At 39.2% G+C, this 23,200-nt stretch overlaps 1 protein-coding gene across 1 annotated transcript in view; it reads right to left on the reverse strand.

Annotated features, from left to right (window-relative positions):
• Window positions 1–6,448, reverse strand: part of SLC16A7 (solute carrier family 16 member 7) — a 377,073-nt gene extending 370,625 nt beyond the window's left edge. The window contains exon 1 of the mRNA XM_070409841.1: window positions 6,298–6,448. Within this exon, the coding sequence (XP_070265942.1) occupies window positions 6,298–6,319 (22 nt within the window). The 5' untranslated portion in view covers window positions 6,320–6,448. The remainder of the gene's footprint in view (window positions 1–6,297) is intronic.
• Window positions 6,449–23,200: the final 16,752 nt, after the last annotated feature.

A 23,200-nucleotide genomic window follows, 5' to 3' on the forward strand; every position in this document is an offset into this window, starting at 1 on the left:
CGTCCTTTCTTGGAGGGTGGCATACTTCTGTGTTCCCCATACACACATGCCTTGTGACAGAGCATGTCACATAGATGTCCTGTGACAGAGCATTGTATCCTTAGCCTAGTCTTTTGCTTCTCACCCTATCGATGAGGAGAAAAATAATTAAAAATTACATATGCAACAAACGTAAATAGAAGAAAAGGACTCTAATATCTTAGGCATCTCTAAGTAGGGATGTGGGGAGGATAGGGATCATTTCATACATTGCAATGATTCATGCAGGAAGCAAAAGAATTTTGAGAAAATAGGGTACTGGGAACAGAAAGTTATTAGAAGCAGAAGTGAATAGTCTGGTACCTGCTTTCTTCAACTCTTTACCTTCCATTATAAGGTTTGTCCCTATAAATCCATTGTAACATATCTGGCCAAAGACAACCATGGTTTCCTCAAACCTAAAGCATATTTTTAGTGCTTACCTTGGCCAGGTCCCTCCTTGAAACATTACATTACATATTTTTTTCTTAATTACATCTTATGACACTCTCCTAGCTTGTGGCCTCTCTTTGTGTGCCAAATTCTTGGCTTCTTTTGTCCATTTCTCATTCTTCTTCTAAGACCAAAATCATCACTTTACTCAGCTATTTCCTATACCTCTTTCACTTCTCTTTCTGTAACCAATCCTGCACAACATCATTACTTTGCATTGAGTTTCACAGAGCACCTCTATGAGATGACTCCCAAGTTTACATCTCTACCCAATCTCTTACTTGAGCTCTAAACTTGTATATCAAATTTGCCTTTGAAATTTCCACAGAGATGCCCCCAAGGCATCACATATGTAATATGTGCAAAACTGAACATTTAATCATCAATTCCCCCTCCAACACACAATAGCTTTTCTCCAATTTCCCCCAATATACTTATAGACAAAACAACCAAATTTTTAACCTCTAATTATTTAAGCCAGAAAACTCATTTACTTAGTAAATTATGTGCTTCCTCTCCCATGCCGCCACCATGACTCTAGTACACATCATCATCAGATCTTTCCCAGACCCCTTCTATAACCTTTTCATTCTTTTCTTGCAAAAATCCATTCTCTAAAAAGTAGCCAGAGTAATATTCTAAACATGTAAGTAAGATCACATTCAAAACCTTTCAATGAGTTTCCATTGCACGTAATATAAAAAAATCCAAATTTCTTTCTTTTTTTTTTTTTATGTTTTGGTTTTTTTTTATTTTTATTTATTTATTTTTTTATTTTTCGCTTAAAGTATTACAAAGGGTATTACATAAGTGTCCTTTTTCCCCCCCGCCCTTGACAAACCCCTACCCTCCCTTACCCCCCAGTGTCTTATGTCCATTAGTTATGCTTATATGCATGCATACAAGTCCTTCGGTTGATCTCTTACTCCCCTCCCTCCTGCCCCCCAACTCTCTCTGGCCTTCCCACTGCAGTTTGACAATCAGTTGGAGGCAGCTCTGCCTCTGTATCTATTATTGTTCAAAAGTTTGTAATGGTCTTTATTATCCATGAATGAGTGAGATCATGTGGTATTTTTCCTTCATTGACTGGCTTGTTTCACTTAGCATAATGCTCTCCAGTTCCATCCATGATGTTGCAAATGGTAGGAGTTTCTTCTTTTTAACAGCAGCATAGTATTCCATCGTGTAGATGTACCACAGTTTTCTAATCCATTCATCTACTGATGGGCACTTAGGCTGTTTCCAGATCTTAGCTATGGTGAATTGTGCTGCTATGAACATCTGGGTGCATATATCCTTTCTGATTGGTGTTTCTGGTTTCTTGGGATATATTCCTAGAAGTGGGATCACAGGGTCAAATGGGAGTTTCATTTCCAATTTTTTGAGGAACCTCTATACTGCCTTCCATAGTGGCTGCACCAGCCTGCATTCCCACCAGCAGTGCACAAGTGTTCCTTTTTCTCCACATCCTCTCCAGCACTTGTCCTTTGTTGATTTGTTGATGATGGCCATTCTGACAGGTGTGAGATGGTACCTCATTGTTGTTTTGATTTGCATCTCTCGGATGATTAGTGACTTTGAGCATGTTTTCATATGTCTCTTGGCTTTCTGAATGTCCTCTTTTGAAAGGTGTCTATTTAGATCCTTTGCCCATTTTTTGATTGGATTGTTTATCTTCTTTTTGTTAAGTTGTATGAGTTCCCTATAAATTTTGGAGATTAAGCCCTTATCAGATATGACGTTGGCAAATATGTTTTCCCACGAGGTGGGTTTTCTTGTTGTTTTGTTGATGGTTTCTTTTGCTGTGCAGAAGCTTTTTATTTTGATGTAGTCCCATTTCTTCAGTTTCTCTTTAGTTTCAACTGCCCTAGGAGCTGTATCAGTGAAGAAATTGTTTTGGCATAAGTCTGAGATTTTGTTGCCTTTGTATTCTTCTAGAATTTTTATGGTTTCCTGTCGTACATTTAAGTCCTTTATCCATTTTGAGTTTATTCTTGTGTATGGTGTAAGTTGGTGCTCTAGTTTCATTTTCTTGCATATGTCTGTCCAATTTTCCCAACACCATTTATTGAAGAGACTATCTTGGCTCCATAGTATGTTCATGCCTCCTTTGTCAAAAATTAATTGAGCATATTGGTTCGGGCTAATTTCTGGACTCTCTATTCTATTCCACTGATCTATATATCTGTTCTTGTGCCAGTACCAGGCAGTTTTGAGAACAGTGGCTTTGTAATACAGCTTGATATCTGGCATTGAGATCCCACCTACTTTGTTCTTCCTCAGGATCGTTGTAGCTATTCGGGGTCTTTTTTTTATTCCAGATGAATTTTTGGAGAGTTCGTTCTAGATCTTTGAAGAAGGCCATTGGTATTTTAATGGGAAGTGCGTTGAATGTATAGATTGCTTTGGGTAGTATGGACATTTTAATGATGTTGATTCTACCAATCCAAGAACATGGTATGTTCTTCCATCTGTTTATGTCTTCCTCTATCTCTTTTTTCAACGTCCTGTAGTTTTCTGAGTAGAGGTCTTTAACCTCTTTAGTTAAGTTTATTCCTAGGTATCTTAATTTTTTTGGTGCGATGGTAAATGGGATTGTTTTTCTAATCTCTCTTTCTGAAAGTTCACTATTGGTGTATAGAAATGCCTCAGATTTCTTGGGGTTAATTTTGTATCCTGCTACATTGCCAAATTCATGTATTAAGTCTAGTAGCTTTTTGATGGAGTCTCTAGGGTTTTGTATGTATAATATCATGTCATCTGCAAATAAGGACAGTTTTACTTCCTCTTTTCCAATTTGGATGCCTTTTATTTCTTCTTCTTGCCTAATTGCAATGGCTACTACTTCCAGTACTATGTTGAACAGGAGTGGTGAGAGTGGGCATCCCTGTCTTGTTCCTGTTCTTAGGGGAAATGGTGTTAGTTTTTGTCCATTGAGTATGATGTTGGCTGTGGGCCTGTCATATATGGCTTTTATTATGTTGAGGTATGATCCTTCTATTCCCACCTTTCTGAGAGTTTTTATCAAAAATGGGTGTTGGATTTTGTCGAATGCTTTTTCTGCATCAATTGATATGACCATGTGGTTTTTTTCTTTCAATTTGTTTATGTGATGTATCACATTTATTGATTTACGGATGTTGTACCATCCTTGCATCTCTGGGATAAATCCTACTTGGTCATGGTGTATGATCCTTCTGATGTACTGCTGGATCCGATTTGCTAAGATTTTGTTGAGGATTTTGGCATCTATGTTCATGAGGGATATTGGCCTGTAATTCTCTTTCATTGTGATGTCTTTACCTGGTTTTGGTATTAGGGTGATGCTGGCTTCATAGAATGAGCTTGGAAGCGTTCCTTCCTCTTGAATTTTTTGTAGTAGTCTGAGGAGGGTAGGTTTTAGTTCTTCCTTGAATGTTTGGTAGAACTCCCCTGTGAAGCCGTCTGGCCCTGGGCTTTTGTTTGCTGGAAGCTTTCTGATGACTGCTTCAATTTCTTCCATAGTTATTGGCCTATTGAGGTTTTTAGATTCTTCCTGATTGAGTTTTGGAATGTTGTATTTTTCTAGGAATTTGTCCATTTCCTCCAGGTTGTCTAGTTTGTTGGAGTAGAGTTGCCTGTAGTATTGTTTAACAATCATTTGTATTTCTGTGGGGTCTGTTGTTATTTCGCCTCTATCATTTCTGATTTGGTTTATTTGGGACCTCTCTCTTTGCTTCTTGGTGAGCCTGGCTAGGGGTTTGTAAATCTTGTTTATCCTTTCAAAGAACCAGCTCTTGGTTTCATTGATTTTCTGTATTGTTTTTTTGGTCTCTATTTCATTGATTTCTGCTCTAATCTTTATTATCTCCTTCCTTCTGCTCACTCTGGGGTTTTCTTGTTGCTCTCTTTCTAATTCTTTGAGTTGTAGAGTTAGATGATTGACTACCATTTTTTCTTGTTTTTTGAGATAGGCCTGTAGAGCTATAAACTTTCCTCTCAGGACTGCTTTCATTGTGTCCCAGAGGTTTTGGATTGTTGTGTTTTCATTGTCATTAGTGTCCAGGATGTTTTTAATTTCTTCTTTGATGTCATCGGTAACCCAATCAATATTTAATAACATGCTATTCAGCTTCCAAGTGTTTGAGTATTTTGGGTTGTTTTTATTGTAGTTTATTTCTAACATTATGCCATCGTGGTCTGCGAAGAAGCTTTTTATGATTTCAATCTTCTTGAATTTGTGGAGACTTTGCTTGTGACCCAATATGTGGTCTATTTTTGAATATGTCCCATGAGCACCTGAGAGGAATGTATATTCCGCAGCTGTGGGGTGAAGTGTTCTGAAGATGTCAATTAAGTCCATCTGATCTAGTGAGTCATTTAGGATTGCTGTTTCTTTGCTGAGTTTTTGTCTAGCGGATTTATCCAGTGATGTCAGTGGTGTATTAAAGTCCCCTACTATGATTGTATTGTTGTCGATCTCTCCCCTGATATCTTCCAGAAGTTTTCTTATGTATGTGGGTGCTCCTGCATTGGGTGCATATATGTTTACCAGGGTTATATCTTCTTGTTGTATTGATCCCTTTATTATTATGAAGTTGCCTTCCTTATCTCTGGTTATGGCCTTCACTTTGAGATGTATTTTGTCAGATATAAGTATTGCTACCCCAGCTTTCTTTTCCTTTCCATTTGCGTGAAAGATATTTTTCCATCCCTTCACTTTCAGTCTGTGTGAGTCCCTTCTAATGAGGTGGGTCTCTTGTAGACAGCAGATGTATGGGTCATGTTTTTTTATCCATTCAGCCACTCGATGTCTTTTGGTTGGAGCATTTAGTCCATTTACATTTAAAGTTATTATTGAAAGGTATTTGTTTGTAGCCATTTCTTTTTTTGTGTATGTGTGTGGCTGTTTTATTTCTGAGCTTGATATTTCTTCTTTTTACACCAGTCCCTTTAGCATTTCTTGCATGGCTGGCTTGGTGGTGATAAACTCCCTTAGCCCTTTTTTGTCTGTGAAGCTTCTTATTTCCCCTTCAATTTTGAATGATAGCCTTGCTGGATAGAGTATTCTTGGATTCAGTCCTTTGCTTTGCATCACTTTGTAGATTTCCGTCTATTCTTTTCTGGCCTGATGTGTTTCTGTTGAGAAATCATTTGATAATCTAATGGGAGATCCCTTGTATGTTACTTTCCGTCTCTCTCTTGCAGCCTGTAAGATTCTCTCTTTATCCTGAACATTTGCCATGGTAATTATGATGTGTCTTGGTGTGGGTCTTTTCGGGTTCACCTTGTTTGGGACTCTCTGGGCTTGTGTTACTTTTTTCTTCCCCACCTCAGGGAAGTTTTCTGATATTATTTCTTCGAATAGGTTTTCTAATCCATGTTCATCTTTCTGTTGTTCTGGCACCCCTATTATTCGTATGTTGTTTCGTTTCATGTTGTCCCAAAGCTCCCTTAGGCTCTCCTCCTGTCTTTTAATTTTTTTCTCCATTTGCCGTACAGTTTGAGTGTGTTTTGCTTCCTTGTCTTCTAATTCACTAATTCGGTCCTCCGCTTCTCCCAGTCTACTGTTGATACTTTCAATGGAGTTTTTTATTGAAGCTATGTCACTCTTCATTTCTTCTTGGGACTTACTTAAGTTGTTGATTTTTTCATCTGTTTCTTCTAGCTTCTTGCATAAGTAGTTGAGTTTTTCATCTGTTTCTTCTTGCTTCTTGAACATCTGGTGCATGTACTCTAGGAACCTTATTCTGAATTCTTTTTCCGTCATGTTGCATATCTCTGTCTCACTTAGCTGCTTTTCTGGCGAGTCCTCCTTTTCTTTCCTTTGGGGGTTTCTTTGCCTACCCATGTTTGATCTCGCTGACATATGTAGATGTTGAGATGTTCAGTGGCTGCTCCCTGGGTGGCAGGGGCTCCTTGGGTTGTGGTTGCTGCTCAGACGGTTGTGGTAGCAGCTGCTTTCCAGTTGGCAGCAGCTCCTCTGGTGGGTGTTGTTCACAGCTGTGTTGGCTCTTCTGGCTGGTGGGGGGAGGCTTCACGTACAGCTGCTGTTCCACAGACAGAGGGTGTGGTGATCAGGAGGCTGTGGTGATCAGGAGGCTGCGGTGATCAGGGGGCTGCTGTTGCTTGGATCTGCGGTCTGGGAAACGCTCCTCTCTTACCAGCACTGCATGGTCTGGGAAACGCTCCTCTCTTATGGGCACTGCATGGTCTGATCAGTTCCTCAGGATGCCCCCTTTAGTCTCAGTTCTCCGCAATCACAAACTCCAAATCTCAAATCTCCTGGTGCCAGCAAACCCGCGGAACTCCTCACCCTGGTCAGGGTCTGTGTCTGTCCCAAGAGACGCGGCTGTCTGCCATGCAGTCTCCCTCCGACCCTCTGGGCTCAGGTCTGGCAAACTTTCTTGCCCAGATCCCTGGTCTTTAACCTTTCCAGGGGAGGTCTGCCCTTCCTGGCTGCAGACCGTCTCACCAGCTGAGTAAATTTGCCAATTCGGGGTGGGTGTTATTAGTTTCAGCTGCTTACTCCGTTTGCTCCGGGACAAGACCTGGGACGCGTCTGCCTATATCGCCGCCATCTTGCTTCCTCCCCAAATTTCTTATCATACCCTACGAATACCTGCATAATCTGGGTCTAATTGCACTCCATCTTCACTCCTTGCTCTTCCCTAAATTCATTCTGCCCCAGACACCCTGACATTCTTTTTCTTTCTCTGATAAACTGACTCCTCCGCATCCTTTAACTTTTGCATACACTGCTCCCTTTCTGGGCTGCTTCTTCTCACTTTCTATGTTTATATCAAATATCATTTCTTTAAATAGGCTCTTGTGGAGAACTCATTCTTGAATAGACTCCTTATGTTACTTTATGTGTTCTTTTCCTATAGAACACTTACCACGACTACAGATTTTACATCTTTTAGTTTAATTGTCTAATATCTGTATCCCCTGTTAGAGTGTAAGGTCCAAGAGGACCAGGAAAGTATCTGTTTTGTTCACTACTGTATCCTCTACGATTAGCAAAATAGCTGACACCCAATAAGTCTCTGACAACTATTTGTTAGATGAATTAATAAATTAAAGTCTTCAAACTATATAATCATTAAGACATGACATTTTAATCCTTTTATTTTAGGAAGATAAAATGTCTTGCAAATTTGCCCACATCTTGTAAATGATGAGCATCAAATAAAAAAGGCTTGAGGACATTTCCTAGCCCAGGACAAGCCTCCATACTGTCTCATCCAGAGGACTTCCAGCGTCCCCTTCATGGTCTCCTCACTTCCTCCTTGTCCCTGCCAAAATTCACTCTTCACAGAGTAGCTACATCGGGGACTTGGGAAAAATTTGAATTTCTTTTTTTTTTTTTTGCCATGTTTCAAAGGGAAGGAGAAAAGGCAATGCAAAAATAAAACAGCTCAAACTGAAGCCTCCAAAGACTACTTATGCTTAGGCTCACTTAGTTTTTTCTCTCCAAACCGCTTGAGTTTCTTAGTTACTGAAAGAAATATTATGATGGACAGACCATCTAGAGAAGGCATTGGTGGCTTCCTTGAACATCAAAAAAATTTAATACTGAAACAGCAGTGGGAAGCAGCATAGATACAGCCTCCAAAGGGAACTCATCAGTATATTTCCTTTAGTATCAAAGACTCACAGACAAGCTCAATTGACTTTAATTAAGGTCTCCCTAGGCTCACCAGCAGGGGAAGTTTCCTAGCATTTCTAGCACAATAGATAAGTAATTTGCCAAACAGGGTAAAATACTGTGGCCCCAGGGTAGCTATATAATCCTTAGACATAATTAGTAAGAGATTATAACCTGCTATTCTTCATTCACGGAAAAACACCATGTTATCATAGCAATGGCCTAGTTGTATGTGTTAATTTGACACCTATTGTACAAGTATCTTAAAATCAACACACCAAAAAACATAGACACAGGCTTGTGTTTAATGTTATCATAATTTTTCCTATGATGATGATATTTAAATGTAGTCCTCCTTAACACATCTGTTTGTCATGCTGTATAATTATAAGAAAGCAACACTTTGAAAATAAACTCAGCTTTTTAAAGTCCAGAATCATGTAGGCCACAGCAATACCAGGCAAAGAACAAGAAACTTCAATAACTAGCTGGAGTTTAATAGTTATGTTTGCAGAAGTCTTTCAAGGACTTTTACCCATTGCCCCTCACAGCAATCCTATAAGGAAGCTCAGTACTTACTAGCATCCTAATACAGTGGGGCCTTGACTTACAAGTGTCCTGACTAACGAGTTTTTCGAGATACGAGCCGTCTCTCTCAGCTGATTTTTTGCTTTGAGTTGCGAGCTAAAATTCGGGTTACAAGCCAGCTTCAGATACCCCACCGCTAGTTGGCTCAGCGAACGCCACAGTGAACACAACAACATCAGCCCAGCATCACGTGTCTCACTCGTTCACTTTATGATTTGACATACGAATAATTTGAGTTACGAGCTCCATCACGGAACGAATTAAACTCGTAAGTCAAGGCCCCACTGTATTACATATAATAAAAATGGAAATGCAGAGAGGTTATGTGGGCTGCACAGGGTTTAGAGAGTCAATAGGGCAGGGTGGAATGGGGTAGCGGGGGACAGAATTAGAGGCTGAAGCCCTCTCTTCTCTTTTTTTTTAATTGATGAGAGAGAGAGAGAGAGAGAATCTATCAGATGCCTCCTGAACATGCCCTGACCGGGCATCAGACCTGGAACCTGGGTCTGTGTCCTTTTGTGAATCGAACCTGTCACCTTTTGCTGTGTGGGACAATGCTCCAACCAACTGAGCCACACCAGCCTGGGCACCCTTCTCTTCAAGCCTCCAAGCGGTACTGGCTCTGTGGGCTTCCTTTCCTGAGGAATACAATATGTAGGCAAGCATCTATTATGGACATTTAAAATGTATAAGAACATTCAAGAAAGCAGTTCTCATGATGCAAAATGTTCTTCCAAAAGAATAATTTTTCAAATAAAGATAATGAAAGTCACCGTAATTTTTGACACCCCCCTCCTCACAAAAATTTCTCTTTAATTCTACAGTCCTCTACTTACTAGTTATCTGTCCTTGGGCAAAACGACTTTTCTATAACTCAGTTTCTTTACTTCTAAAATTAATACAGGAATAGAAACTACTCTTGCAGGACTGTGGGAAAACAAAGAAATGATTCATTGTAAGTTCAACAATTTATTCCTTGAATGTCTATTATATGGCAAGCACTCCAAATACTGCGTAAAATTTGGAACTTGGTCTCCTTCCAAGAATGTAGCACTACTGAAAAGTTTAAGGTGGCTAATTTTATATTTGGGCAACAAGTGTCCTGTGGAAATGTGTGTTAGGCATATTCTCTACCTTTCCCCTGCACTCAGTACTTTTCTATTACGCCCTGCTTGGGGCTCTAGCCCTATCAGCAGTTTTCCTATTATTCTCATTGTAAGTTTCACAGGACATGACTAACGGCTTCCAGTCTCCAGTAAACTGCCTACACCTGGCTTATTGCCTGCACCTGGTCCAACCAGGGGCCCTGACCTGCACATAAATATCCTTCTCTCCCTGCTCTTGCTCACTGATGCCATTTTGGCCTCAACCCTTCTGTTCGCAGATGTAACAATATATCTGGCTTTTAATTTCATTCGACCTACCAATGTGGAGATCTAAATTGTCTCATCTTGGGCATTTATTTTCTCAGTAAGTCAGCCTTTAGTTTTAAACTGTGGATTAAGACGAATGTCCCTTAAGGGGTTGAGTGCCAGGCAGCTGTAAAGGTAATTCAAAGTTTGTTCAGTACTTTATTTCCTGAGAGAAACATACAATGCAAATAACAGTAAGCAAGCAGGTCCCAATAGAATACCTCAGAAAAATATGCAGGGGAGAATAAACTCTATAAATAAAAAACAAAGCTAGACATCTACCATCTAGATTGCTATAAATCAATATGCAGAATCTTCATCCTAGTAGAGTTATGTGTGACTGAAAAACATAAAATAGCAACTCACTCTTTTAAAAAAAATTGAAATCCACATAGAAACAAAAGATAAACGTATACTATAATTTAGAGAATTATTTTCTTTTATAAGTAATTTAAATGAAATGTTTTCATCAAATAAGGTTTATTATGCCCTTTTTCTGTAAAATGTATTCCTGAATTTCCTAGCATTCTGATTTATTTTGTAAGTAAAATGTCTGAATTCACAGATTTTAGTTTATGAACAAGTAGCATATAATTCGTTTCATTATACATTTTGTGACTTAAAAAAAATGACTTCAAAATACTTTTTCATAAGTACTGTCTTAGTTGCAAATTGCATGGCAATTTATCACAAACCTTAGTGGTTAAAAACCATAAACATTCATTGGCTCACAGTTTCTGTAGTTCAGGGATACAAGAGCAGATTAGCAAGATGGTGTGTCATTAAGTTGCAGTCAGAAAGGTGGAGTGGGTTTTGGTTGCCTGAAGGGTTCGCTGGGGCTGTAGAAACTGCTTCCAAGGTGACTTAGTTACATGGCTGCTGGCAGAGGTCTCAGGTGTCCTCACACAGGAGCCTCTCCATAGCTGCTTGAATGTCCTCAAAACATTTCATCTGGCTTCTCCCAGAGAGAGAAAGATCCAAGAGCAAGGAAGGCAGAGCCACACTGTCTCTGATGACCTAGTCTCCCAAGTCTCACATGGTCACTTCCTCTTTTTGTATCTTCTCGGAAGAAGCAGATGACTGAAGCCAGCCCACACTCTAGGATGTGATGAAAGGAGACAGTAAAGAATTTGTGGATGTATTTTACACTATCATAGTTATTTATTTTAGAGCTATTTCTAGTATTTGGCTATTATCAGGAGACCAGTGTATGTTGGTAACACCTAATTCTCTATTATTTTACCTCTGAGGTAATGGGACCATCCAGGATAGTGACTCAGAGCCCAGATCCTAGGGCCAGACTGTCCAGGACAAAATCATGGCTTCAATATGTGTGAGCTGTGTGATCTTGGATAAATTACTTAACTAACATGTGTCTCAGTGTTTCCTCTTCAAACAGGAGCTAATCTTACCTTTTAAATTTTTTTGTGAGGACTAAATGAATAGATGTGAATACAGCACTTTGAATATTTCTTGTGAAATTATAAACACTCAATAAGTTTTAACGACTAGTAAGAGTTGGTGGTCATTGTAATAGCTCAGCTGTATAGTAATGATTTCTTTCCATTGTCAAAATATATTTTTCTTTCTTTGTCAAAAATAGGTTTTGAATTGAACCATTAGACAACAAACATATCTGACCTAAAACAGCAGAATAGGTAATTCAGTATTGAAAAAAATTCACTTTAGAATATTTCATCACTTATATTTCCAGTGAAGGAGTTACTCCTCATCTCTAATCAGAGAGTAGTTTTCTTTGGGGTACTTTAATTCCCATAAATAGTTTTATTTTTACTCCCTCAAAAATGAGATATTTCTTCACCTCAAATAGTTGGATCAAGTGAAAACAGTGCTGTCTGCAATTAGTTTGGTTAATTGCTTTTTCCTTCCTGAAAGCTTATGCCTCAGCTCTACCTGAAAGTATACTTGGTTTTTATTCCTTTGACAAGTTCATTATCCCCCGACTTCGCTGTCTCCCTCCAGCTGACTGCCGTGTGTCAGAACTGCTGGGCTCTAATCATGAACCTCTTTTCAAGGACTCGGCTGCTTCCCAGTAGCTGAATGCTTCCATCCATCCGCTGACTATTACTGTCAGTATCCTGCTGCCTCCTCATGTGAGGAGTTCCCAAGCCCTTCTTACTGCAGCAGCTTAATGAGCACTTTGAGTTGTGAGTACTCTATTCTCCGTGAGGCCAGGGCCGTACATTCCTCCAAGTCTCTTCCCCACCACCACCACCGTGTGTGTGTGTGTGTGTGTGTGTGTGTGTGTGTGTGTGTGTGAGAGAGAGAGAGAGAGAGAGAGAGAGAGAGATAGATAGATGATAGATAAATAGATAGATAGATAGGGAGATAGATAGATAGATAGATAGATAGATAGATAGATAGGAAATAAGATTCCACTCTCCCCACCCCACTGTTCCTTTTCCTGTCAGATAAAACAAATTTTCTCAGCCCTTCTAAACTAGTCATTACCAATTCTGCAATCTCAATGTCTCTGCCTCCTGTTCAGAACCAAATGTAATTTTTCTAGAAGCAACTCATGACAGCAGATCTGTCACACACCAGGATGATCAGATTGGGGAAGCCCTTCCAGGACTGCAAAGTAGAGAAGTGCCCTGTGCACAAATGAACTGTTCACCTGCACGCTTGTATCTTCAAGCTCTCCTTTCACTTCTTTCTGAGAGTATCTGTGTGTGTGTTTTTCCTGATAGGAAAAAAGGATATGAAATTATATTTCTATCCTATGATTAGCAAAGTCTCAGTAATTTTCATTCTCTCTATTTCCACCTGCTGTGCTACATATGCTCCCACCTTTTAAACACACACACACACACACACACACACACACACACACTTTTTCCCAAAGTGAGCTAACAACATACAGAGTTGCCTTTAATTTGCTGCGTTCTTAAATTATTATGGGTTGTTGCATCTATCCAATCAGTACCAGTGAAGTACCTGATATTTGCAATTGGACTATCTGAATATACATACCATCTCCAAGCAGCACCATGCTACATTGGGTAAATTATTTAACCTTTCTAACCCTTGCCTATCTATTAAATGGAGATTGCATCTACCACATACAGTTATTGTGAGGATTAAGTACGATATGTCAAGAATTTACCACACTGACTAGCATTTGGAAGGCAACCAGTGTAATTTAGGTATCAATATAATTATTACTGTTATATCACTATCATTTAACAAATTTATTTCATTCATTAAAATAACCAAAACAACATTTCATTATAGGAATGTATGAGTCTTGTTGTGTCTAACCAATTCCATATTAATGGCTCTTTAGATGGTTTCTAATTTTTTGATATTACAAATTATAATGATAGACATTTTTATTTTTTATTGTTTTAATATATTTTTATTGATTTCAGAGAGGAAGGGAGAGGGAGAGGGAGAGAGAAACATCAATGATGAGAGCAAATCATTGATCGGCTGCCTCCTGCATGCCCCCTACTGGGGATTGAGCCCTTGACATGTGCCCTTGACTGGAATCGAACCTGGGACCCTTTAGTACACAGGCTGATGCTCGCAGTGGTTCTCAACCTTCTGTCCCTTTAATACAGTTCCTCATGTTGTGGTGACCCCCAACCATAAAATTATTGTCGTTGCTACTTCATAACTGTAATATTGCTACTGTTATGAATTGTAATGTAAATATCTGATATGCAGGATGGTCTTAGGCGACCCCTGTGAAAGGGTCATTCGACTGCCAAAGGGGTCGTGACCCACAGGTTGAGAACTGCTGCTTCTATCTACTTAGCCAAACCGGCTAGGGCAACAGACATTTTCACATGACGATCTCTGCACATTTATGGTTATATTCCTATTTGCAACATTCCACCAAATTCTCAGTAATCCTAGAGAGAGTGAATGCTCATAGAGTAAGAATCCCCCCCCACCCCCCCCCCCCCACCCCGCTACTATAATGTTTCTCTTGCACATCCTATGGCACATCCACCAAATTCTCAGTAATCCTAGAGAGAGTGAATGCTCATAGAGTAAGAATCCCCCCCCCCCACCCCCCCACCCCCGCTACTATAATGTTTCTCTTGCACATCCTATGGCTGGCCTGGACCAGGGAGTAAAATTGAAGCCCCATTATAGCCTCCAGTCCTTCAACAAGAAGCCTGCCCAGAGAACCCATCCTACAGCCCTGCTCAGGCAGGGAGCCAAGCCAGCAGCCATGTCCAACTCTTTAGCATAGTTTCTGGACCCACATAACAGGGAACCTAAACAGAGACCCTGGGCAACCTCCAAGCCCAGACAATGGTGCTACTACTACCCATTGCAAAGCCCAACCTACAACCCTTCCCAGCACTGGAGCCCAGCCTATGGCCCTGCCTGAGTGCTGAACATAGCCCTTAGCCCCATCTAGGCAAGGAGTCCATGCAGTGACCCCACCCAATGATGGAACGTAGCCTGCAGCCCCACCTGACCAGAGAGTTCAGATGGCAACCTCACAGGACCACAGAGCACAGTCCCTAACCTCACCCAACTATATAGTTGGCAGCCTAGGTTAACCAGAAAGCCCAACAACCTGGCCCAACAGCAAAGAATAGCCTATGTAATGGTGAAGCGAAGCCTGAAGCCCTGCTCAATTTTGGGGCACAGCCTTAGGCCCCATCTGACTGCAAAATATTGCCTGTGGCTCTGCCTGAACACAGAGTTAGCCAGTGGTACCATCTAAGTCAGAAAGCACAGCCTGAGGCCCCGCCTAACCAGAGGTGATGGCAGAGCCCAGCCACTAGCCCCACCTGATGGCGAAGGACAACCAACAGCCTGCCTGATGAGTGGCCCTAAGGACTGTGGAACTCAGCTATTAGGCCCACCCAACCAGAGAGCCCAGCTAGCGACCTCCTTCCCTACCTCAGAGCACAAGCAGTGGCCTCACCCAATTAGAGGTCCTGATAACAATCCTCGCCTTCCCATGGACACTACCAGCACCTCAAGTTGAGTTGACTAGTAAAAGCCTTGTCCTGCTGACATGAACTTATAAAGTATGAAAGAAGAGACCACCTACTCTAGTGCATAGATACCAACCACAAGCATTCAAGGATCACAAGGAATCAGGTAAACAGGACACCACCAAAGGGAACTGATAAAGCTCCGTAAGTGACCCTAAGGAAACAAAGATCTGTGAACTCTCTGAGGTAGGATGCAGATGAATATATATATATTTTTTAAATATATCTTTATTGATTTCAGAGAGGAAGGGAGAGGGAAAGAGAGATAGAAACATCAATGATGAGAGAGAATCATTGATTGGCTGCCTCCTGCACTTCCCCTACTGGGGATCAAGCCCACAACCCGGGCATCTGCCCTTGACTGGAATCAAACCTGAGACCTTAAAGTCTGCAGGCTAATGCTCTATCCACTGAGCCAAACCATCTAGGGCCAGATGAATCTTTTCAAAGAAATTCAGACAACTACAAGAACACAAAGACAGATGACTAAACAGAGTTAGAAAAACAGTGCAAAAATAAAATGAGTAGTTTAACAAAGAAATAAAAACCATACATGAAAACAGAAATCTTAGAACTGAAGAATACAATTACTGAAATAAAAATTATAATAGAGCTTCAATAGCAGATTTGACCTAGCAGAAGAAAGAACCAACATTCTTGGATCAGAAGAATTCTTGATGCAGAAGAATTACTGTTATTAAAATGCCCATACTGCCCAAAACCACCTACAGATTTAATGTAATCCTTATCAAAATTCCAATGGCATATTTTAAAGATATATAAAAAATAAGTCCATATGAAACCACAAAAACTCCAAATAGACAAAGCAATCTTTTTTTGTTGTTGTTAATCTTCACCTAAGGCTTTCCACTGTTTTGTTTGTTTGTTTGTTTTGGGTGTTTGTTTGGTTGGTTGGTTTTATGTGGAAGGGAGGGAAAGAGACAGAGAGAGAGAAACACCTATGTATCCATTGATTGGTTGCCTCCCACATGTGATCTAACCAGGGCCAGGCATTGAGCCTGCAACCAAGGTACATGCCCTTGACTGGAATCAAACCCAGGACCCTTCAGTCCATGGGCTGAGGCTCTGTCCACTGAGCCAAACTAGCTAGGGCTAGACAAAGCAAAGGGTAATTAATGTTTATCTAATCTTCTCATGTGATACATCAAATCATAATTAAGAAAAAGTATTAAGTAAGCCAAAATATTGGACAGTACAAAAGAAAAAATAAAATAGGAAACAGTAATAAGTAAAATCATCAAATATATTTTATGTATTTCTTTAAATGTATATTATTTTCCTCCTGCATGCTCACACCAGGGATCAAGTCCACAACCTGTGCATATGCCTTGACAGGGAATCAAACTGTGACCTCCTGGTTCATAGGTCGATGCTCAACCACTGAACAACACTGGCCCGGTTCACATTCTGTATTTTATCACATGCCATTAGAAGACATTTAAAACATTTCATCTAGAAATCTCCTTAGTAGGTCCATAATTACATATGTTTTTTATTTCAATTTTCTATTTCTAAAATTGGCCTTTTGGCTTTTTTCTTTCTTTCTTTTTTTTTTTTTTTTCTACTACATTCACGGCTTATGCTTTTTCTCTAGATTCCAATAGCTGTTTCCTCACTTATTTTCCGGCCTCTACTAACAGTCTTTGTTTTCTTTTAAACATAGATTTTGATTAACAATTTCATTAGCTCTTTCATAGTCTTTGCCTGCCATACAATTCTCAAGGCAATGTCATAGCTTGGGTTTTACAGATGTGTGTGACACCCATGAAAATAATGTCCTATTTAAGTCTCTCAAATAGACCCTACAGAGCATTCTACTCTTCTCTATGTCTCTTTAAACAGAAAATTTCTCAGTCACTTTACTATTTAATCTATGCATTTTATCTATAACTCTATTGTGTCTCTCCATAAAAGACTGTAATCACTTAAAGCAAAGTCTATATCTTATTTTATTTTATACTAGAGGCTTGGTGCATGAAATTCATACATGATCGGGGTCTTCTGGTTGCCGACCTGGGCCTTCCTTCATTCCGCACTGTCCCCTGATGGTCAGCGCACATCATAGCAAGCAATTAGTCTCCCGGTTGAACTGCCATGGGGACAATTTGCATATTAGGCTTTTATACATATAGATAGACTAGTAGCCTGGTGCACGAAATTCATGCATATTAAAAGGGAATTAATTAGCGAAATATTTTAATATTGCTATTTGCCCTTTCTCTATAATAGAAGTGTGAGAGATGAAAGAAAATTAGTAAAGTGTATATGAAAATAATATATAAATTTATATATTTATAAATTTATAATTTATAAATTTATATATTATTTTCATATACACTTTACTAATTTTCTTTCATCTCATAAACAGTAGCAAAAGGATATAACAACAGAGGCATGATATAAAAATGACAAAAACATGATATAAAAACAACAGTGATACAAACAATGACTGATAAAGTGATTCAACTTATTCTTTTTTTTAAAATTAAATCTTTATTGTTCAGATTATTACATTGGTTCCTCTTATTTCCCACAATAACTCCCCTCCACCCAGTTCCCTGCCCACCCTCCGCCCTCACTCCCCACCCACTGTCCTCATCCATAGGTGCACTATTATTGTCCAATCTCTTCCCGCACCCCCCACACCCCTTCCCCCCTCCCCAAGAATAGTCAGTCCATTCCCTTTCTATGTCCCTGATTCTATTACAATCACCAGTTCATACTGTTCATCAAATTATTTATTCACTTGATTTTTAGATTCACTTGTTGATAGATGTGTATTTGTTGTTCATAATTTGTATCTTTACCTTTTTCTTCTTCTTCCTCTTCTTAAAGGATACCTTTCAGCATTTCATATAATACTGGTTTGGTGGTGATGAACTCCTTTAGCTTTTTCGTATCTGTGAAGCTCTTTATCTGACCTTCACTTCTGAATGATAGCTTTGCTGGATAAAGTAGTCTTGGTTGTAGGTTCTTGGTATTCATCACTTTGAATATTTCTTGCCACTCCCTTCTGGCCTGCAAAGTTTCTGTTGAGAAATCAGCTGACATTCGTATGGGTACTCCCTTGTAGGTAACTGATTTTCTTTCTCTTGCTGCTTTTAGGATTCTCTCTTTGTCTTTTGCTCTTGGCATTTTAATTATGATGTGTCTTGGTGTGGTCCTTTGGATTCCTTTTGTTTGGGGTTCTCTGTGCTTCCTGGACTTGTAAGTCTATTTCACCAGATAGGGAAAGTTTTCTGTCATTATTTCTTCAAATAGGTTTTCAATATCTTGCTCTCTCTCTCTTCTTCTGCCACCCCTATAATTCAGATGTTGGTACGTTTGAAGCTGTCCCAGAGGCTCCTTACACTATCTTCGTATTTTCGGATTCTTTTTTCATTTTGCTTTTCCGGTTGGGTGTTTTTTGCTTCTTCGTATTTCAAATCTTTGACTTGATTCTTGCGATCCTCTGGTCTTCTGTTGGAGTCTGTATAATATTCTTTATTTTAGTCAGTGTATGCTTAATTTCTAGTTGGTTCTTTATCACAACATCAAGGGTTTCACTAGATTTCTTGAAGATCTCACTACATTTATCGGCGGTCTCACCAGTCTTTTCAAGGGCCTTATTAAATATATCGGTGGCTTCTAGACAGTTCTTTAAAGAACTTAAAAGTGTGGTTTTGAACTCTATATCCAGCAGTTTGCTTTCCTCCATTTCTGTCGTTTGTGTCCTATTTCTTTATCTCAGCATTTTTTATGTTTTGCTGTGTCGATAGAGTACCTTTCTGTGCTAAGTGTCCCAATTACCTGAGGTAGACACTCTTGGTGAATGTTAGGTCGTAATCTTCTGATAATAAATCTGGTACCATTACAAAGACCCAATTTACTATTAAGATTTCTCAATAGCATGATGATTGCACCACTTTCAATTTTAATTTATGACACAGCATTCCCAAAGGAGTAATGCTATTAAGAAATTCGATGGGAAAATTTTCCTTTTCAGCATCATCTGTTGAATCAATGGAATCATCACTCAAATATGTGTGAAAATCTCCATCGAGTACATCCCAAATTTCTTCATTTAATTTTTGAACGTGCTCATTTTTTTGGACAAAGAATTGCATGTTTAGATATATTTTTAATATTATCTATAGATATACTATTTCCAAAGGTAGCTTCAATAATAGATCCATTACAAATCATTTCACAGGGGATTTCAATAATATCTATTCCTAAATGAAAACTGCTATCAAGTTTGCCATCTCCAAGTTTTAGTAACTATTCACTATAAGCAGAATCCTCTGATCTCATATTTGTTGTAAGAGACAACTTTCTGAAACATCCCCAAACATTGCAGTACTTTAAACTCGTTTGTACTATGACCTATCCCATAGCATGTGGTACAATACTGAGACATTGTCGAAAATCCCCTCCAAGAAGGAGAACTTTCCCACCAAATATAACATTCAAATTCATAATTTCTCTTAGTAATCTGTCTATGGTGTTTATAGCATGACTGGATGCCATGATGCATTCATCAATAATGAGAAGGCCTTTTTAATAGTTTTAGCAACTTCACTGTTTATATCGAGTCTAGAAATTGAAGTTTCATTTAATGGAATTGGTCATTTATATTGGGAATGAAAGGTTCTTCCACCGAGAAGTAAATTTGCAGCAATTCCTGTAGACGCTGTGGGTAAAACAGTACCACCACAACCTCTAATATAATGTATTAAAACTTTATTGTGGGGAGCCGCTACAGTGTTTAGGACAGGTTCAAGCCTTGGATTGATGAGAGGGCACAGTCCTCTCATTGCCACGTGCAAGTTCCAGCTTGGAGGGCAGGGCCCTCCCAGCACAATTATAGCCAACGGCTATAGGTGTAAGCTTGAACCTATGGTCCAAACACGTGGCCCCACGTGCCTAAGTGATGTAGGTTTGATAGAGTTCAGGTGCATGTAGTTGAGTAGGATTGAAACCCAGGAGAATGTTGTAAACATTTTGGTCACGCCCTTACTTTGCCTCGTGGCATCTGCTATAAAATAAAGACACGGCTCTGGGTGTGGTCACTGTCTCTCAGAGAAGCAGCGTCCCACTGAGACCCAGTTTTCATTCTCTTGTCTGTCTTTTCTAAGCCTTTCAGCTGCCCCTACTCAGGTTCACCCTTGGCCATGCTGGCGCAGCACACTTTATAAAAATATGCCTCCACGCTCTGAGGGCGAGTTCCTGCCTCAAACCTCATCCTTTCTGGAAACAGCTCTGGGCAACAGCTCGGGGGAGGGTACAGCCATTTCCAAGACAACCCCTGCAGGACTGACTTCCTTCCGTTTGGTCGCACCCCTAATCATGATGTTACACCCAGGGTTTTTATTTATACATATAGATTATTAGCATCCAACATAATATGAGAACAGAGTAAGAATGTTATGAGTTTGAATACAAATGGATGACAGTAATTTCTTCATATGCTCAATACTATATTTTAACTTGGTATCCAATACTACTGATAGTAGTTAAAATAGTTTATGTCAGAAAGACAAATAGCTTTTTCATCACACTCCACAACTTATATGAAATGATTTCACTTTAAACAGAATCTTACTGCCAGGACTGACCAGCAGACTCTGAGAGATGGATAGATGGATTACTCTGACACACATTTCTGTGAAAGAGAAGGCTAAGGTGCTGCTTGGCTATAGGGACTAAACAGCTCTGTTTGTCTGCCTCCTTAGGCTTTTATTGTAACAACAGAATGAACTAAAATTAACTATTAGATACAATCAGCAGGGTAAGTATTCTTGAGAAAGCACATGCTTCTACAAGGTCGGGTCTAAAGACTAAACATAGAGATTCCAGTAAACACCTGGGGGGCTCAGATTTGTTTAGAAAAGCCAAGGCAGGGGCTGCTGCCTTTAGCAAGGTCCCAAAGAAGCCCCCGACCTTTCAGAGAATCCTCCTTACAGACTTTCCAACCAACTCCCGTGCTTCCCCACATCTTACTAATATTTTACACATTTGAATTCAGGCAGGCTGTGGAAAATGCAGGTCTAGAGATATCTTGTTCTAAATTCCTGATCTCATCTAGTGATGTCATTGTTGTAAGGCCAAAAATGAAGGCTGTATCCAGGGGATGCTTTGACTAAACACAGCACCACCGCAGGTTTTTGAGATTCGTCCATTAGACAATTAAAAACATTTTGGAATAAGCGAAGGCTGCTCTTATTAGAGTCCTCAGTGATAAAGTACAGCTGAACCAGTAAGAAATTACTGTGCAGCTCCCAGGATTCAAGAGTCTTCCCAGACCCCACGTCTTCCACTTTTCAACCCTGGTTCTGAATCCTCCCAGTTTCTATCAAAAGGTTCATTACTGGGAGATAAATAGTACAGCAGGTCAGCTGGTGGTCTATGAAATCCAATTGCTCAGGTTGAACTCATGGCTCTGACACTTCCTGGCTGCATAACTTAGAACATTTTATTTAATCTGTCAGCATTTAAATTTTCTCCTCAGCCAAATGGGTATAGAAATTACACTTACCTAAATATGTGAACATTAAAATTATATTCACAAACAGTGAAAGCACTTAGCAGAGAAACTAGCACATTGCCAACATTTCATAAATGTTAGCTCTGAATTTTACATAGATCATGCTTTTTAGTCTACCCTGTTTCAATAAATGCTTTAGTTTGACTGCCCCTCATTGATTTGGGACTCAGTCCCTGGACATTATTACTCACAGACAATCTCACCAGATCTCTACAAAGAGAATAGTGTCCCTTGATTCCATGAACGTTTCAATATTTGGAAGGGGAGTTTATATAACATATAGCTGAAGTATATCTTAATTTATCCTTGAAAATGCCAGGAAAACAATGTTGACTTTCAGAAAGTAGACAGTATATTGGCAATGCCTGCCAGACTATTGGCCGTATGTTATGGTTGGGAGTCTTTCCACTGCACATCAATAATGAGGCGTGGATCTAGAACATGAAACTGTCTACTATCTGATATCAATTCATTTCTTTATGTTTATGGCATGATAAATTTAAATATACTTGTTTCTACTCTGAACAGAGATGTTTTAAGATAGTTTAGAAGAGAGTGTCATGATTACAGGAACTGACATGTATTCCTTATAATGTCATACCAACCTAATCTCATTCATTTTGAGTTTTGTTTTTAATTTTTATGTCATAGTAGCATGTTGCATTACCTACTTGATAAGCATTTTCTCTTGTCTCTACAACAGAGTCCCGATTTTGTTCACAGAGTTAGCTTAAATATTAATTGAAACCATGTGTAAATACAAAGACTGAACCATGATTGGTGGAAGCCAATCACAATGGTGTCATTTCTCTTGTTAGTAATTGGCTTTGGCACTGAGGCAACACAATTCTAGCCAATAAATAGGAGGAAAATTCTATGGAGAGGTTCTTCAGTGAATGATATTCCTCGGAAATAAAATGTGGAACATTGGAGGAGATACCTTCTTTCACTGAATGCTGTGTTATGACTGGTATTGAGATAACTGCATTGTGATATTGAAAGATCAGTGACACACTGAGGGTGGCAGGGCAGGTAAATAAAAAACTAAGAACCTTGATGACATTATGAAGGAGCTGACTCAGCAACCCTGAGGGTGCTTGTTCCCAGGGACAATGGGGGCTAATATATTTTCTTTATTCTTTAAAATGGTTGAGTGTATATTTTCTGTTCTCTGCAGCTTATAAAATTCCTGAAAGATACAGTTTTTTAAAGATAATACTAGATATTATTTCAAAAAGTTTTTTATGTTATTCTCACAAAGAATATGAGGCCATTTAGGTAATTTTATGAAATATTAAACAATTCTCAAGAGAGCTGATTTATGAACCCTTGTCAAACAGGAGAGAGAACTTTAAGGTCATACTATAGCACTCTGTCCTATTCAATATTTTAATCTATTTTTGTCATGCATATAAAGGAAAGAGTAGGTTAATACTACTTCAAGGCTAAAGTCTAAACTTTGTTTATTGTTTAAGGTCATTGGTAATATTGCTTATTGTTCCAGCCACATTTCTCATCAGATATATGTATTATATTTTATACATTAGTATTATATGTTACATTATCT

Source organism: Myotis yumanensis, unplaced genomic scaffold, assembly GCF_028538775.1.
Source record: "Myotis yumanensis isolate MYYU_CA2020_CCGP unplaced genomic scaffold, mMyoYum1.0.hap1 SCAF_3, whole genome shotgun sequence".
Classification (NCBI taxonomy): Eukaryota; Metazoa; Chordata; class Mammalia; order Chiroptera; family Vespertilionidae; genus Myotis; species Myotis yumanensis.